The sequence below is a fragment of the Mauremys mutica genome, chromosome 16, assembly GCF_020497125.1.
Source record: "Mauremys mutica isolate MM-2020 ecotype Southern chromosome 16, ASM2049712v1, whole genome shotgun sequence".
NCBI lineage: Eukaryota > Metazoa > Chordata > Testudines > Geoemydidae > Mauremys > Mauremys mutica.
In genome coordinates this window covers 29,021,384-29,038,938 of record NC_059087.1, presented here as the reverse complement: position 1 = coordinate 29,038,938, position 17,555 = coordinate 29,021,384, and the positions used below count along the sequence as shown (strand labels likewise).

The window sequence follows — 17,555 nt, the reverse complement described above, 5'->3', positions numbered from 1 at the left end:
GGCATTGAATGTTATGCAATTAGTACTGCACTCTCCAAGTGTATGCAAAATTGTGGACAATGCAAAGTAAGTTAATTAAAATCAAAACTGCGGTGGAAGCCTAATATTGTGGGAGCCGCAATTTCCACAATATCGCAAATGAAGTAAGGCCTCAGTTATATGACTATATGCCAGTCACCAGTAGAAAATGGAAGCTCGGGACTCCCGGGATCTATCCCTGGCTCTGGGGGGTGGGGGAGTGTAGTCTAGACCAATGTTTCCCAAACTAGGGCTGCTGCTTGTTCGGTTTGTTTACCTGCCACGTCCACAGGTTCGCAGCTCCCACTGGCTGCGGTTCGCTGCTCCAGGCTAATAGGAGCTGCTGGAAGCAGTGTGGGCCGAGGGACCATTTCACAGCTCAGGCGAGGAGAGGGACAAGCATATGTAAGGGGACTGTTGCCCCCTTACTAACATTCAGTCGGGGGGGGGGGGGGTGTTTGGTTGCTAGCTCCCAGCACTAAAAAGGGAGCGGTCCATGGGAAATCAGGAGCCTGAGACTGACAGTCTCCAGGAACAATGTGGAGAGGCCAGTGCTCCAGGTCAGCCTGATTGACAGGGCGGGCGGCTAATCAAGGAATCAGGAGGCCAGGGGGGTCCCGTCCTCCATGTGAGCTGGAATTGTCTGAGTCAGATGGAGCGAGGCCGAGCTAAGGAGAGAGCAGGTCCCAAGCTAAGCTGATGGGAGCGGAGCTGCAGCCCCAAAGCCAGAGCACAGCCCAGAGAGAGCAGCCCTGCCCTGGGAGCAGAGCTGCAGCACCAGAGCCAGAGGGGCCAGACAAGCAGCCCAGGAAGCAGATGAGAGCTGAGAGCAGAGTCACAGAAGCAGCCTGCAGAGCAGCCCTGCCCTGGGAGCATAGTGGTAGCAACTGGAGCCAGAGAGGCCAGAGAAGCAGCCCAGGCGCTGGAGGCAGAGCAGCAGCAGCAGCCGTGCTGAGGCAGAGTGGAGCTGGAGCTGGAGCTGGGCAGTCCGGAGCCGGGTGCGGTGAGCAGCTGGGGAGAGCGAGGGGGACCCTGGGCAGTGAGCCCAGCACAGGGAGACGCCTCAGCCAAGAGGCCCTGCAGGCCAGACTGGGAGGGGGGTCGTAACCCTGACAGGGCGGGGGTAACGCTGGGGAGAAGGGTCCTGCCACCTGAGCCTGAGAGCGTGTGGCCACCGCCAGAGCAAGTGTCCAACGCGCAGCGTCCCTGCAGCACAGCCAGGGCCTGAGAAGGAGGCCTGGGACCTACAAGGAACAGACTGTGAACTGCCCTGACGTTCCAGAGACACTGTTTGTGATGTTCCCTGCCACAGAGCGGGGTGATGTGTTTTCCTTTAACCTTTCCCATTTTTCCTTATTCTTTTTTTAAATTAAGTGTTAATTAAATAACTTGTATTTGCTTTAAATTGTATGATGTGATCAGTGGGTCAGGGATGTGCGTAGTGCAAAGAGAGTACCCCGGCGTGGGGACACCCTAGCCCCTGTCCTGGGTGACCACAGCAGGGTTGGGGGTCGAGCCCCCCAGGAATCCTGGGCCCAGCCTTGTCGGGGTTACGAGGACTCCGCCAGACAGGAGAGTGGAAGGGGAGTCCTCAAGGGCAGGGAGGCCTCTGGGTAAAGGAAGTGGGAGCGAGGACTCAGATCCTTTCGCTAGCCCACTTCACCGGGGTAGTGCAGAAGCCAGGAAAGTTCCCCACAATAGCGGGACCATTCCCCCGCTTATACATACAAGGAAGAGCTGCGCAATCTATGCATGTGGCAGCTCATTTCAGTCTCAGTGCTGGGTGGGTTTTGGTTGTGGGTGGAGGATGGTGGAATATCACATTCCTCCTCCCCGCAATGAACCCTGGAGATAGCGGGGGCTCCCCACAGCCAGTGTTTCTACCACCCTTCTGCCTGGGAGAGATGGGGGTTCCCTCAGTCAGTGCTCCTGCAGCACCACCTACTGGAAGAGCCTGGTGCTGCACTAGCAGGAGGCTGCTCCAGAGCTCCTGTCATATTCTCTTGCTAGCGTTTCATTGTTTTCTCTGGAAGGTTTTATTCCTGCATCTCCTGATTTGTAATTTCTCGCAGCTCCTTATCTGTTTGTTCCTCAGGTTCTGCTTTGTCTGGAGATGATGAATGTGGCTGGGCTTCCTCTCTGTCTTGTGCAGTTACAGCAGGAAAGTCACAGACTGGAATGACAGGGAAACCACTATTATCTGAGATCATGTTCTGGGAAATAACCTGACACAGACTGGACATCCAGAGGGCAGTTTGCACCCTAGCGCCCAGTGTTTGTGTTAGTAACACCAGCGCCATCCCTAATCCCACCCCATAACTCCTCTGCCCTCCCACAGCCTAACACTGTATTGCCTTTCTGCTGCACTAACGCCACCGCCACCGGGGCTTGGTCTAGAGCACGGCCAGCCTTCCTCCGTCAATCCCTCCAGACCCAGGGTGCAGCCTGCCACGCTCAGCCCTGAGCAGCTTTGAAGGGAAAACATTCCAAGTGGAAAACCCGGCGGGTCTCCTCGCCTTGTGATGGGAGGAGGTCTGCACCAGCAGCACACACTGCAGAACATGTGGCAGAGGGGGAGATCAGGACCCAGAGACCCCTGAGGAGAAGTAACCCCATAGCAGGTGTCACTTGGAGGCCAGCAGGCCTAGTGGGCAGGCCGTAGCTCAGCTGTCGGCAAAGTCCCGGGCTGGCCTTGCTGTGTGTTCCATAGGCCTGGCAGCTGAGTTATGCTCCATCATTCCCCAGTGCTCCCCGGGTTCTCCTGGCTGGATGGGGTGGGGGGACCCAGGCCCTCCCTCCTTCTCACTGAGTCCCGGCCCAGGGGGGATGTGGTGAGGAAAGGAGAGTCTGAGTCTCCTCTTACTGATACACCAGAGCAGCCTCCCCTGGGCCCCTTCCTACCTACCCCGCTCTCTCTTCAGCTGGGGCCTGGTCCCAGCCCCCTGCCCCCGCGGGGCGTTCCCGGTGCATCCCAGCAGCTCACAGAGTCCGTGGTGCTCGCCAGCTCCCTTCTCAGGGCCCAGCTAGTCTCCCTCGTCCGGGAGCAGGGGCGGGAAAAGGGTCAGGCCCCTGTTCGGCTGGGTCTGACCCACAGTCCCACAGATCCTGGGGATCGCTGTCCCAGGGCTGCCTCCCCGCAGCCAGCCTCTCCTCTCCCTCCCCACACTGGCTTTCAGGCCCCTTAGGAGCAGGTCCCCCATGTGGAGCATGCTCTGCAGCTGAGGGGGAGGGGAGGCGTCCTTCGCGGCCCAGTCCTGCTCCATCGCTCCCTTAGCCTTTGCGTGGGGCCTGTAACCCCATCACAACCCCTCCCACCCGCTCCCCCAGCCCTGCTCCTGCCCTCACCCCTTTTGCTGCCATGTGATATCCTCAGATGACTGTGTCCCTCTGCCCCATTGCACGGTGCTGGGGCTCCAGCGTCTCTAGGCCATCACCAGCCCCTCGAAAGGCATCAGCCACCTTTCCCCCACCACCCACTCTTCTGGCCTCCCCACCCCGTCCCGGCTCCGGCACTCCTCTCCCTGCTCCCCCTCCTAGCCTCGCCCTGCAATGCCCGGCACTTACTGTGCTGAAGCAGACGGGCAGTGTCATGCACACCTTGTGCAGGGCTGCTCCTAGCAGGTCGGGTCTCTGTACAGAGCTGCCTTTCTAGAGACACCCCACCCCACGCGGGTTCACCGTAAGACCCTGGAATGCCCTGCCAGGCATGGCTGAGGTTGGCTTCAATAAGGTATAAATCAGATGGCAAGACAGTGGACGTGTTAAATCGTGCTGCTATGTCGTTCCTGGGAATGCTGATCAGTAAGAAAAGACTCGGGTGGCTTGGCCATGGCCAGTGAATGCAGGATCCTGAGGAGTGCGCTGAACTCTGGAGCTGGTGCAGGGCCTAGCAAGAGAGGCAAACCGCTGCACGGATTTCGGGACGCTTGCAGCTGTAGAGAACGTGGAAGAGAACTTCAGGAGCTGACCTTGGTTGCAGGGGCGCACGCACCCTGCCTCGGGGCTCAGCACGACGGGCTGCTTTGCCCGAATGCTCACTTGTGGCTGGTGTTGGGTCACCAGTCTCTGTGTTATTGGGGAGGGGTCATGCGGGTTGTTATCCTTGTTGGGTGACTCAAGGGCAGCAGAACTGTGCTTGTCATGCACTGACTGAGTGACTCCCCCTCAACCAAACTGCACTCGCTAGGCCAGAGGTGGGCAAACTATGGCCCGTGAGTTGGAAAGCTTCAAGGACTAGATAGAACAAAGGCCTATGTCAGTGCATTGCTTATCAGTTTTGTTTGGCTCCCCAAGTATATGTTGGCTCCCCAAGTGTATGCAGCTGTGTTCCCATGTAAGTCTCCAAAGTATTTAGTACAAAGGGTCAATAGATGTATCCTGTCTCCCCCCTTATCGTGATAAATGTATCCTCAACAGCTGTACCCTTCAGAATGACAAATGTATCCTCAACAGCTGTATGTATCTTGTGTCCCCCACAAAATGATATATGTATCCTGCGTACCCAATTATCCCCTAACAGATACATGTACAGGTTCTACAGGTCAACCAAATGACGTAAACGAACGTAGGCTAAGTTGTTTGTTATTGGTTATAAAAGGGCCCGTCCGGGCTTGTACAGTGTCTCTCTCTTCTGGCACTAGCCGATCAGAGCACCCGCTCAGCTGACCGATCAATAAAGGGTGTGGTACTCGTCTTCCTGTTCTCCGTGCCTCCTTGGTGTAATTAGGTAAGCTCCGGGGGGAGACGAGCCCTATTTGGCTAACGTCCTGCCTAATGACACCAACACAGTGACTCATCAGCCCTTGGTGCCGCAGACTCCTGGCATCTTCCAGCTGTTTGTCTGCGAATATCAGTTTAAGCCTGTCAACATCGCTGTTGAAAACGAATTTTTGTATCACCCTCCTCTTGAGATCCATCCCAGTGTCCTCCCAACACACGTCCAGAGTACCCACTCTGCCAAGCCAATCTTCAATAAAGATTGTGCCCTGTGCCCTGCCAGTGGCTGAAGAGCTCTGAGTGGGTCTGTGCTCCATAATGTCTGAGCCCCACGGGGCTGTCTGTGCAGACTGTGCTCTCAGACCCAGGCTGTGGATTCCTCAGAGCCCCCCACCCGCCCCTTTTTCTGGATTTAGGGATCTTCTCTGCCCCCAGCAGAGCCCCAGGCCCTAGGCCGGCCTGCCCATCCTCCCACCCCGCTCAGAGCTCTCAGCCACTTCCTGAGAAACTGAAACTCCCAGTTGGCCAGGAGCCCAGGCCTTGGGGCCCGGCCGGGTGTTTCTGAGGCCGTGCTGCGCAGGGCTCCCAGGGGGACTGTGGCTTCAAAACAAAACCCGGAGGCTGCTGGCATTTCCCCCCGTGTTGCGTAGCCCCCTTTTCTTGTAGTCTGCCCCACGTCGGCCCCTCTTCATTTCCCCCACTTCTCATGTTAACCCCTCCCCGGCCTTATCGCTTGCCTCTGCTCCTCTCGCCTGCTTCCTCGAGGGATCCTGGTTCTCTTCTCTCTCCCTCTCCTCTGCGCCTCTATTTCCATTCAACTGAACTCTGGCCTGCAGAGGCTGAGAAGTAATTTCCTTCCTCTCCCCTCTCCCCCCAAATCCCCCTCCCTCCCTCCGTTCTGGTTCCCTTTCTCCTCCCCTCACCAATGTTCTTCCCCCTTCAGCCCCCCAGGTCTTACCTCTCCTCTCCCTTCTTCCGCCGTTGTCTCATCACTGGCCTGATGGTACCATCCAGTGATGATGTAGCGTGCGGGTTGAAGGATACTGGAGCGACGGGGGGGGGGGGGGGGGGGGGGGCGGGGAAGGGGGGGGAAGTTAATTTCGTGTATTGGACCAACTCCTGTTGGGGCGAGAGACGAGCTTTCGAGCTCCCACAGACTCAGGTCTGGGAAAGGTGCTCAGGGGGTCACAGCTAAACACAAATTCACACAGTTTAGGGGAAGTGACCTTCTCCCCTTTTGCTCCTCTCCCGCATTGGGCCAACGGAGGGACCCCCCTCCACCCTGAGCAGCTGGGAGGCTGAGCTCTCAGGGCCACCAACAGAGAGACAGTGTGGGGCTCTGGGAGAGGGGCGGCTGCAGGAGCCTGGCTGCCTGTACCAGCTGCCCCCCCGGCTCCTGTGATCAGGACCCTGCCTGCACTCAGCCACGCCAGGCCCAGAGGCTTCTGCCTGGGGCCAGCCAGCAGCTTCTCTTTAATTACCTTTGTGATCCCAACACCCTGAGGGAGTTCACGGTGCAACGGCTCCAATGCCCTACAGAGAGCCAGTGCCGCTGGTGCCCGGGCTCCTGAGGGAGCTCATGGTGCAACGGCTCCAATGCCCTATATCGGGGTTGGCAACCTTTCAGAAGCGTTGTGCCGAGTCTTCATTTACTCACTCTAATGTAAGGCGTACCGGTAATACATTTGAACGTTTTTAGAAGGCCTCTTTCTATAAGTCTATAAACTATTGTTGTATGTAAAGTAAACAAGTTTTTTAAAATGTTTAAGAAGCTTAATTTAAAATTAAATTTAAATGCAGATCTTATCAGTTTAGTGCAGTGGTTCTTAACCTGGAGCGCAGGCACCCCCTGGGGCAGGGCCGGTGCAAGGATATTTTGCGCCCTAGGCGAAACTTCCACCTTGCCCCCCACCCCCCGCCTTGCATATCGGTTCATTGAGGGGCAAATCCCAACAAGCCTTGATAGACCCCAGGGGCCAGCTGTGCCCAGGGGCTGCTCCCTAAACCAGGTTCCCCCCTCCCCACCCCCTGAACTCCCCTGGAGGGTGCACAGCCCCCCCATGAGCCCTCCCCAGCCCACCCCGGCAGCCTCCACCTCAAGTCCACTCACTGGCTTTGCCGGGCTTGGGCCGCTGCAGCAGCTCGGCAGGGAGGAGCCGCCTTCCGGAGGCACCGGAGAGCCAGAGAATCGGCTTGCGGGGGCGGTGCAGGGGGGCAGCAGCCCTGCAAAGGCGGTGGCGCTGCTAGCGGGGAGCAGTCACCCGCCTGCCCAGGCTGTGGCCTGGCGCGCCCCCCAGGGGGTTCCTGCAGGCTTCAGTGGATGTATGCAGGCGCCAGCCCCCATGCGCCCCCCGGCTCCCCCCTTGCCTAGGGTTACGACATTTCAACAATCAAAAAAGAGGGGAGAGCCCTGCCCTAGCCCCGCCCCCATCCACTCCCTCCCATTTCCCACCCCGACTGCCCCTGTCAGAACCCCTCCCCTCCTTGTCCCCTGACTGCCCCCTCCTGGGACCCCTGCCCCTAACTGCCCCCCAGAACCCCACCCCCTACCTAAGGCTCCCTGTTCCTTGTCCCCTGACTGTCCCCTCCTGTAGACCCCCCCACCCTAACTGACGCCCTAGGACTCTACCCCTACCTGTCCCCTGACTGCCCCAACCCTTATTCACCCCCCACCCCCAGACAGATCCCTGGGACTCCCACGCCCCATCCAACCACTCCCTGCCCCCTGACAGGACCCCCAGAACTCCCGACCCATCCAACCCTCCCCCTGCTCCCTGACTGCCCCCGGGACTCCCCTTACCATGCCCATGCCGGTCAGACGCTGGCTCCATGTGGAGGGAAAAGGCACTGCCAGGCTGCCGCGCGCACAGCCCCCCCCGCCCCGCAGAGTGCTGAGGCAGTGGGAGGGGGGAGCTCTGGGAGGGGCAGTGGCGGCTCCCACTGCCGGGAGCCGCAGAACCCAAGCACGGTGATGGGGGAGCTGGGGAGCGCCTGCCGCTGGTCTGGGGTCCCGGCCGCTGGCCCTGCTTGGCTCCTGCCGGCCTGGGGTTCTGTTCACTCAGCCGGCAGCGGGCTGAGCGGGGCCGGCGGCCGGGACCCTGGCTGGCAGCCGTGTGCCTGGCAAAATCGGCTCGCGTCACCTTTGGTGGCCGACCCCTGATCTAGGTGGTGTTTGCAGGGTGTCCCTGCAGGGCAGAGTTAAGGCTGTCTGGCTGCATTTCCAGAGTTTAACACATTTGGATTCCTTTTACGTTCCACTTTGTCTCTGAATTTCCATGTTTATAAGGCTTGTGTGCAGATAATTGCAACTTCTCTATAAGGTATTTTACCTTAAATTGCTAACGTGTTCTCAGCCTTCATTGCCTTCCTTCCTTCCTGAGCCCAGGTGGCCCCCAAGACGTCTAAGGGAAGGGGGAGCTGGGGGGCATTTTGGGTAGGATGGTTGGTGTGTCTAAGTAATTTGTACTCTTTGGGCTTTATCTGTTGGGTATAGAATCATAGAATCTCAGGGTTGGAAGGGACCTCAGGAGGTATCTAGTCCAACCCCCTGCTCAAAGCAGGACCAATCCCCAACTAAATCATCCCAGCCAGGGCTTTGTCAAGCCTGACCTTAAAAACCTCTAAGGAAGGAGATTCCACCACCTCCCTACATAGCCCATTCCAGTGCTTCACCACCCTACTAGTGAAAAAGTTTTTCCTAATATCCAACCTAAACCTCCCCCACTGCAACTTGAGACCATTGCTCCTTGTTCTGTCATCTTCTACCACTGAGAACAGTCTAGATCCATCCTCTTTGGAACCCCCTTTCAGGTAGTTGAAAGCAGCTATCAAATCCCCCCTCATTCTTCTCTTCTGCAGACTAAACAATCCCAGTTCCCCCAGCCTCTCCTCATAAGTCATGTGCTCCAGCCCCCTAATCATTTTTGTTGCCCTCCGCTGGACTCTTTCCAATTTTTCCACATCCTTCTTGTAGTGTGGGGCCCAAAACTGGACACAGGACTCCAGATGAGGCCTCGCCAATGTCGAATAGAGGGGAATGATAAAACAGCAATTCTGTTATGTGCTTGTCCAAGTGTCTGTGTGTTATTTGCTTCACAACTGCTTGTGTGCCGCTGAGAGAGCGAGAAAGAGTAAACCAGAAGCTTCCCGCCTTGGGGTGGAGTTCTGGGAAGAGGGTGTGTTTAAGTACAGGGGAGTCTGAAGGGTCAACCCTGAGGCCAGGGGCGAGGCAGCTGGAGAGCAGGTTCCAGTTCTGGGAAGGGCGCGTTAGACTGCAGATCTGCACGGCAGCAGCGTGCCGACGGACCCTGTGACTGGGCAGTGGCTGGACTCCGTTCAGGCTCCAGAGGCTTAAAACACCCCAAGATTCAGGGACAGAGATTTGGATTCCCTCCCACAGAGCAGGGGGTGACTGGAAGGGGCAGCCGGGGCGTAGCCAGGTTCTAACATCAGGGGGAGCGAACACATAAAAAAAGGCACCACCTGACCTATCAAATTACTAATTACATCTACTCCCTCCCACTTCCTGCCCCCCTCAGAACTCCCAGCACCCCCCGCTCCTTGTCTCCTGACTGCCCCCTCCTGGGACCCTGCCCCTAACTGCCCCCCAGGCTCCCACCCTCTACCTAAGCCTACCTGCTCTTTGTCCCCTGACTGCCCCCTCCTGAGACCCCCCACCTTAACTGCCCCCCCCTAGAACCCTACCTCCTACCTGTCCCCTGACTTCCCCGACCCTTATCCACACCCCCACCCCCAGACAGACTGCCAGGACTCCCACACCTATCCAACCACTCCCCGCCCCCTGCCAGGACCCCCAATATACACCAAGACACACCCCGTAATCCAAAGTGTGTGTGGGGGGGGGGGGCCGAGGGACCACGCACAGCTCCTGCCATTGAGGGTACATGGGCAGCTGCTTCTGCCCTAGCACCTGGCTCTGGTGTTTAGCCTCTGCCTGCTCGCCAGGGCTTCAAAGGGAGCGCTTGATTTTAGAGTCTGCTCCAAACAGACCTAGCAGAGAACACAACACTAGCGCTGCCTCTGCCATCCCAGCACAGAGCCCATAAACAAGAGAGGCAGAGACGTGCTTAATACAGTGCATGGGGTGGAGAGGGAGCACAGACAAGGGACGGGCCATGCGGAAAAACCGCAGAGATGGAGAGAAGGAGAAAAAAGGAGAAGCCAGGAGGCTGTGTCTCTGGAGGGCATGTTCGGATGCAGCACGTTAATGAGACCCTTGCAAACACAAGGGAAAGAAGCAGGGAAGGGATTGCAGAGGACAAGCCGGGCTACTCACTCAGTCTCCCCTGTGGGACTGGGTAACAGGGCCCAGGAAATGAAACTCTTAACCACACACAGAATTGTTAACTGCTCCCAAATCCTTCTGGGCCCTGGCTGCAAGCTTAGAAGAGCCTAAGCTGTGAGTTGCATGAACTTCCTCAATAATTATCTCTTGCGCGGTGCCTCAAGCAGGTTTGCAGTGTATGACCCCGATGAAAAGCCCAGCAGAGAAAACCTGCAACTGTCCCGGCTCTTTCAGCAGCGTTTGGGGCCTTTACATCACTCAGGCTGCATCTTCCAACTGAAATGCATTAATAATACAGCTCAGGCAAGCGGGCCGGGGCCGTGCAGGCTGCCCGGGCCAGCTGATAGCACTTCACACTGAAGGCTGCTTTTATACGCTTGTGTTTTGCTGTTGGAAAGAGGCCCAGACTTCCTCCCGTCCGACCCTCCCTTGCTCCCTGACTGCCCCAGCCCCAGAAAGTCCCCCCCGCCCAGAACCATCCAACCCTCCCCCTGCTCCCTGACTGCCCCCCGGGACTCCCCTTGCCACCAGGCAGCTCGAGCCACTGGCTGCGCTCTGGAGCCCAAGTTAAACCTGCCAGCCCACAGCCCCGCCCCCATAGTGGTGGAGGGGGGCGGGGTCTGGCTGCTGGAGGCCCAATGGGAGCGGCTCAGTCAGTCCCAGGTGGCCAATCAGCAATGCCACAATCTGCATGGGGGAAAATCCTGGACCTTTCTACCTTATTACAAATTCCTGCAAAGGCACCACTTTGGGGCAATGTGCTCAGTGGGGGAGCAGCGGCCCCCCGATCCCCCCCAGCTCCGCTCCTGGGCAGCCCAACCAGAGCGGTGACGGAAGGTAGCGCAGGCGTGTAGCACTGATACCAGGTTATCTCGGGAGTCCCTAGGACAAGAAAGCTCTGCCCTCTGCAAGGTGGGGCTCCTCGGTGAGAGGGTATCCCCACACAGCATCCAGGGGTTACACTTTAGATGTAGGAGGGACAGACTCTGCTGAACTTAATTCGTGGAATGATTTTCTTACTGTAAACCAAACAGAAGAGGGGTAGATATGTGCTCTGTGAAAGCTCTCCGGGGGAGACAGCCAGGCCTTAAAGGCCACAGGACAAACCCATCAAGGTGCAGCAAAGTGGCCATTAAAATGCTCAGACAATAGCCCCAACAATCACCAGTGGCATAGCCCAGTACCTCTCTGAGCTGAATGGGCTGGGTTTGGAGAGGAGCCCCCAGGATCTCTCCAGAGACTAAGAAGGACTTTGAAATAGCAAAGAGAGTCTCTCTTTGGGTAAAAGGCCATTTGTGCTACTGAAGAGTGACACTCTGAAAGACATGGGGATGGTCCCACACAGGAGGGTGGGTGCTGTGCCAGACCAAGGAGGTCAGCTCCAGTGTAGTTTCTCTGGGGCAGGACATGGGCAGAAGGCTAAATCTGTCTGCTGGACTATGTCAAAACTTTCCTTATCTTCCTCCTTTTCTGCAACGAAACAGGAAAAACACTTTTCTAAAATTGAGGCTAACATTTGGAGATGAGAAAAAAAGATTTATGTTTATTTAAAAATGTTCCTCTCTTTCATTCCAAATAAAGCTTGTTTAACTGAGAGACCTGCTGTATGTTTGGAAAGATTCAACCCGTTCTTCTGTCTCCGAGGAGAAAACATGCAGAAACCTCGCGCAAAGGGGTCTACCCGGTACTGACAGCTGGGAGCCTAAGACCCTTATTTTGTCTAGAGGGTAGAGGACAGAAGGAAATGCTCCCCCAGACTGTGCGTAGGACAAGAGGAGAGCAGGTAGATCGCAAGAAGACCAGGGAAGAGCGAGAGGTAGTGGTGGCCTAAAGGTCACAGTGATAAAAAGCTCCTCGTATCAAACCAGCTTTATGTTGCTGCGTAAGTAACAAAGGTAAGAATATGTTCACACCCCAGACTGGCGGTGGCACAGCCAGGAGCACAGGTGGCTGTTAGCGGGATCTCCAGGCCCTAGCTGGATTTCTCCAAGTCTAGTACAAGGAAAGGGTCCGTCTCTCTGAGAGTCTGGTAGAGTTCTTCTTGGGCCTGAGCTCCCTTCCGCTCAACCAGCTGCAGTAAGGCCTCGTTCATCCCCTTTCGCCTGGACTGCATACTAAGCACCTCCTCCTCTTCATCACTGTTCATTGCCTCTATGTCCCGTAAGCGAGCCAGGATGGGATGGATCGCTCCCATTCGACGACGGAGCTGCTCCCGGTGCTTCTTCACAAAGGACATGCCTCGAGCTAAAGGAGACACCAGCCCTGCATTACTCTGCTGGGTACGGGAGGTACAACTCTGGGTTATTACAGTCCCACGAAATGACCCCATGTCACTGTGGGGTGCAACAGCTTCCCCTGTACTGTAGGGCTGTTCTAGCTCAAAGTGTGTGGTCAGTTGCATGAAGTGATTCGTGTTGGAATATGGTTGTAAAGACCCATCCACGCTAACACTGCAAGGGGCTGAGGCTCTGATGCAACAGCCAGCACTGCTACAAGTTCCAGACCATCCCGCCAGCCTGTCCCAGGGGTATAGCGAGGGATAAGGAGATGGCACTGAGGAAAGAAAGCTTGGGATGGACCTCAGGAGCACAACTCTCACCAGTGACGTACAGAGGGATCCCTTTGTGAGGAAGGGATGGAATCTGTGAGTCACTGCACTGGACAAAGGCAAACTGGAAGGTCTTTCTCCATGTCTAAGGTCTATGCTTCAAGCAGGAGGGCCGGGCGTGTTAGAGAAGAAATGGATTCCAGCTAAAGCTTGTCAACATTTTTCAAACTTTTTTCCAAGTGGCTTTTTTTTTTAAATAAAAGTTTTTTATTTTTCTGAAATTGTCCGATTTTTTTTCAACAACCTCCTTCCCCCTTGAAATTAACAATCCAAAGGGTTTTCCCTCTTTGGTATTTCACTCATTCCCCCCGCTCCTTCCCTTCACTCAGCACCTATTTCTAATTTTGCCACTGAAAAAAGCATGGGAGTGGGGGGAGGGAGAGGAAGGAGTAAAACTGGACAGCTCTAAAGTTTGGGGTTTCCAGGTTGAAAAAAATCAGAAATTTTTCATGTAAATGTTTCAAGAAAACCCCTAGAATTAATTATTTTTTCATTAAACATACTGTATTCTGACCAGCTTGAGATTGCGGAAACTGAAAGCTCTGTTAAAATAATACTGACCTGTGAGTGTTTGGGACGATGCTGCAGGAATTTTAACGTCCCCTAAAGGAGAAAGAGAAGGGATCAGTCAAACATCCTGTCACTTTTCTCATTAGCAGGAGGGTCCAGCAACATTAAAGACCATCAGAGGCTAAGGGCAATCAGAGAAGCTTTGCATTCCCAGAGACCTTCTCCTCCTTTGCTAGCAGGTGTCTCAGCCTTCTCTAAAGTTATACTGGAGTTTCTCCACCACACAAGGAATCTTGAAATACTTGGGTAATTTCCCAAAGATAATTTCTGAAATCTCCAGAGGAACCATGATCAAAGATCCTAAAAGTGCATTAAACCACAGGACTTTGTTCAGTGGATTAGGATTTTTGCCATGGATAATGAAGATGGCAGAGCTGAGACAGCTGATTTAATGTAAATCTCCTGCCTCTCTGTGCCCCCAACATGCCTAACTTCAATACCTGGGAAATTATCATGATTCAACAACCAGTTTGCAGCTAGAGGATAATGGGGTTATAAGGGACAGCCAGCATGCCAAGAACAAAGCATGTCAAACCAACCTAATTCCCTTCTTTGACAGGGTAACTGACTTACGGGATAGAGGGGAAGCAGCAGATATGCTATATCTTGATTTTAACAAGTCTTTTAACACAGTCCCTCATGACATTCTCATAAGCAAATTAGGGAAATGTGGTCTACATTAAATTACTATAAAGTGAGTGCACAACTGGTTGAAAGATGATACTCAAAGAGTAGTTATCAACGGTTTTCTGTCAAACTGGAAGGGCGTATCTAATGGGATTATACAGGCGTCAGTCCTGGGACTAGTCAATATTTTCATTAATGAATTGTAGAATGGATTGGAGAGTATGCGTAGAACACTTGCAGATGACACCAAGCTGGGATGGGTTGCAAGAACGTTGGAGGACAGATTTAGAATTCAGAACCACTTTGACAAATTGGAGAATTGGTCTGAAATCAACAAAATGAAATTCAATAAAAACAAGTGCAATTGGGCAAATTGCAGAGAGTCCAGAGGGGAGCAACAAAAATGATAAAAGGTTTAGAAAACTTGACCCGTGAGGGAAGGTTAAAAAACTGGGCATGTTTAGTCTTAAGAAAAGAAGACTGAGGGGGGAACCTGATACCAGTCTTCAAATATGTGAAGGGCTGTTACAAAGAGAACAGGGATCAATTGTTCTCCATGTTCGCTGAAGGTAGGACAAGAAGTAACTGGCTTAATGTGCAGCAAGGGAGATTTAGGTTAGATATTAGGAAAAACTTTCTAACTCTAAGGGTAGCTGAGCTCTGGAACAGGCTTCCAAGGGAGGTTGTGGAATCCCCATCATGGGAGGCTGTTAGGAACAGGCTGGACAAACACCTGTCAGGGATGGTCTAGGTTACTTGGTCCTGCCTCAGTACGGGGGGCTGCACTTGATGACCTCTCAAGGTCCCTTCCAGCCCGACATTTCAGCGATTCCATGAGCATCAGTCACCACAACCACCTGCCCAGAAGTTCTGCTTCAACGTCTTACGTGTGATCCTACCTGGCCTCACAAACGTCTTCCAAACCAATTTCCCGTCTTTTCTGTCTTTCATGTGAAGCTTGATTTCCTCCTCCAGCTCCGTCATGTAGAGCTCAATATAAGGCTGCTGGTCTGCCGGGCTTCTATAGCAGAGCTCCAGTTGCTGCAGTAAAGATACAATGACTTATGAGAGTCTCCCACCTCCGCCAAGAGCAGGAGTGAACGATGCCCATTGTTTGCTGTGTCCCTTGTGATCTCTTGGCTTATACTTAGATTGGAAGCTCTTTGGGGCAGGTCCATCTTTTTGTTCTGTGTTTGTACAGCTCCTGGCACAAGGGGGTCCTAGGCACCACCACCACACAACTAAAGCATAATAATAATTAATTGTTCAGCTCCTTTTGATGTCTTGGTGGACGCAGAGGACAATCCTACTTACGTCAGGTGTTATCTTTAGCTCTGATGTACCAGACACCTCATACTGAGATCCAAAGTACAGTGCATTGGTCTGAGGAGGTTTGAGAATGAGCTTTGACTCCCACTTCGTTTCTTCTTCTTCAATGGCCTGTAAATTTCAAGCATTGTCATTGCTGAGAGATACAAACAGGAACCCCTGACCCACAGCCAGCTCCGTCTTCACTCAGAGCATCTCGAGTCGTGGAGGGAAAAGGCCTGCTGGGTCACCTTGTCCATCCCCCAGCCAAAGCAGGCATGTGCCCTACGCTACGTTCGGCTGGGATCAGGTCCAGCCCAGTCAAAAATAACGCAGGTGACAGGGCTGTCACCATTTCCCTGCTGGGAACCTCTTTCACAGCCTACCAGACCTCACGCTCAGTAAGTGTTTCCTCAGACAAACCTGATCACCACAGAAAAGATGGAGGCCTCTGCATCTGCTTAAAAATAGGTTGCGATCAAATACAAGGACAGACTCTCACAATACATACAGACAAGGGAGCAGAGAGAAGGTTGCAAACCACAATCTTAATTCTGGCATTCTCCAGTCAGTGGGTGATTGACTTTGCAACCTTAACATTGTTCTTTTAATGTGTGTGTATTTTCCATAGTGATAACAGGCAATGGGATCTACAGGCAATGTGGGGGTGGCTCCTGGGGTTCTTACAGTGATCATGTGGTCGCAGCCAGTGTAGCTAATGTTGAGTTCTAGCTGCCAACCTAATTCCCTCATTCCCTCGCGTAGCGTTTTCATTTTAACCTGGACTCTCCCATGCCTCTGGGTGACATTTTGTAAAGAAGATTTTTCACTGCTCAGAAGCTCAGTTATACATGGAATAGGCCACAGTGAGGAATGAGGCTGCTGGAGAGAACAGCACCTCCTAGTGGGTGCTGGGAGGACCTGGCCTTTAGCTTCAGGAATCACTATGTGGCTGAGTGGTGGGGATATCACACCACGGCAGGCCCGGCCCTGAGCTATTCCCACCTGTCCACTGCTGCATACGGTGCCCCGTGAAGCTTGGTCACAGTAACAATATAGTTCTCTTGAGCTTCACCTCCTGTTTGAGCCTCCCCCAACAGATAAGGTATCTGTGCTGTGAGACCCCCAATCTCAGGGGTTCTCAAACTGGGGGGTCAAGACCCCTCAAGAGGTCACGAGCTGGCAGCCTCCACCCCAAATCCCACTTTGCCTCCAGCATTTATAATGGTGTTAAATATATTAAAAAGTGTTTTTAATTTATAAGGGGGGTCGCTGGCTATATGAAAGGGGTCACAAGTACGAAAGTTTGAGAACCACTGCCCTATCCATTGGGGTCCCAACCACGTGCCTCATGTTAGCTAGTGCCGTGCATCCCTCGCAAGCTCAACTCTCTCCCACTGGGTACGTGCCCCAGCCCATCACGCACGACTATTAAAAACACAGGAAAACGTGACTGCCGAGGTGCCTTCTATTTCAGCGACAGTCAGCGTGTAGGCCTCTGCCCTGTCCTCTCTGAACGATGCCGTGCTGCCCGGCGCTGCACTATGTGCTTGGCTGTGCGGGTGTATTGATGTGGTTCATTCTCACTGTGTGGTTGTGCAGTGTCCCAGCAATCTCGGTGTTGGGCACACCGTATAAATGGGATAGTTGTTTTACCTTCCTGAGTGAGTGGTCGTTGGGTATCAGGTAGAGGTGGAGTGTAATGTCTGCAGCCCTGAGTGCCCGGTAGATCAGCACAAGGGAATGGATGGGAATAAACGTTATGGTTGAACGTATCTTTCTCCAAAGCACGCCGAGCTGGGAGAAGCTGGGATTTTCTAGGACAACATGGAAGAGATGGATTCTTGAGGGAGTTTCCAGGGTCATGTGGCCAGCTTCAAAATGGGCGATTTGGCATGAACTTAAATCCTCTCCTGTCATAAACAGATAGTTAAGGGTTAAGGTCTCTTTTACCTGTAAAGGGTTAACAAGCTCAGTAACCTGAGGAATACCTGACCAGAGGACCAATCAAGGGACAAGATAATTTCAAATCTCTGTGGAGGGAAGTCTTTGTCTGCGTTCTTTGTTTGGGTCTTTGTTCTCTCTTTGGATCTAAGAGGGGCCAGACATATTTCCAGGCTATCCAAATTTCCTGAAGTATTTTCTTCTATTCAGTATAATGAATATTAGAAAGGCGGATTAGTCTTATAATTAATTTTTACATGTGCAATTGTGTGTTTGCTGGAGAAATCTCTTTATTTCTGTTTGCTGTTACTTTGATTATTCTGAGAAAGGAGGGGGGAAGTCTCTCCAGTTTTATAAGTTAGACCCTGTAATTTTTTCCATCCTGGCGTTACAGAGGTAGTGTACTTTCTTTCTTTCTTTTAATAAAATCCTTTTCTTTTTAGAACCTGATTGATTTCT

General features: G+C 53.6%; 2 protein-coding genes across 4 annotated transcripts in view; both read right to left on the bottom strand.

The window, feature by feature from the left end:
* LOC123350770 (NACHT, LRR and PYD domains-containing protein 1a-like) overlaps nt 1–17,555 on the bottom strand; it is a 93,029-nt gene that overhangs the window by 61,711 nt on the left and 13,763 nt on the right. The window lies entirely within an intron of this gene.
* Nucleotides 3,974–17,176, bottom strand: LOC123350773 (caspase recruitment domain-containing protein 8-like). 2 transcript variants are annotated; one of them, XM_044989497.1, is made up of 5 exons: nt 16,809–17,176; nt 15,159–15,284; nt 14,744–14,885; nt 5,693–5,777; nt 3,974–4,858 (listed from the first exon to the last, which is right to left on the bottom strand). In XM_044989497.1, the coding sequence occupies exons 1-5, from the start codon at nt 17,070–17,072 to the stop codon at nt 4,789–4,791; spliced, it is 687 nt and encodes a 228-aa protein (XP_044845432.1). In that variant the 5' UTR covers nt 17,073–17,176; the 3' UTR covers nt 3,974–4,788. The 2 variants fall into 2 exon arrangements, with proteins under 2 accessions (XP_044845432.1, XP_044845431.1); XM_044989496.1 differs by lacking the exons at nt 3,974–4,858; nt 5,693–5,777 and adding exons at nt 11,564–12,283; nt 13,209–13,250 and having other exon boundaries at nt 16,809–17,167.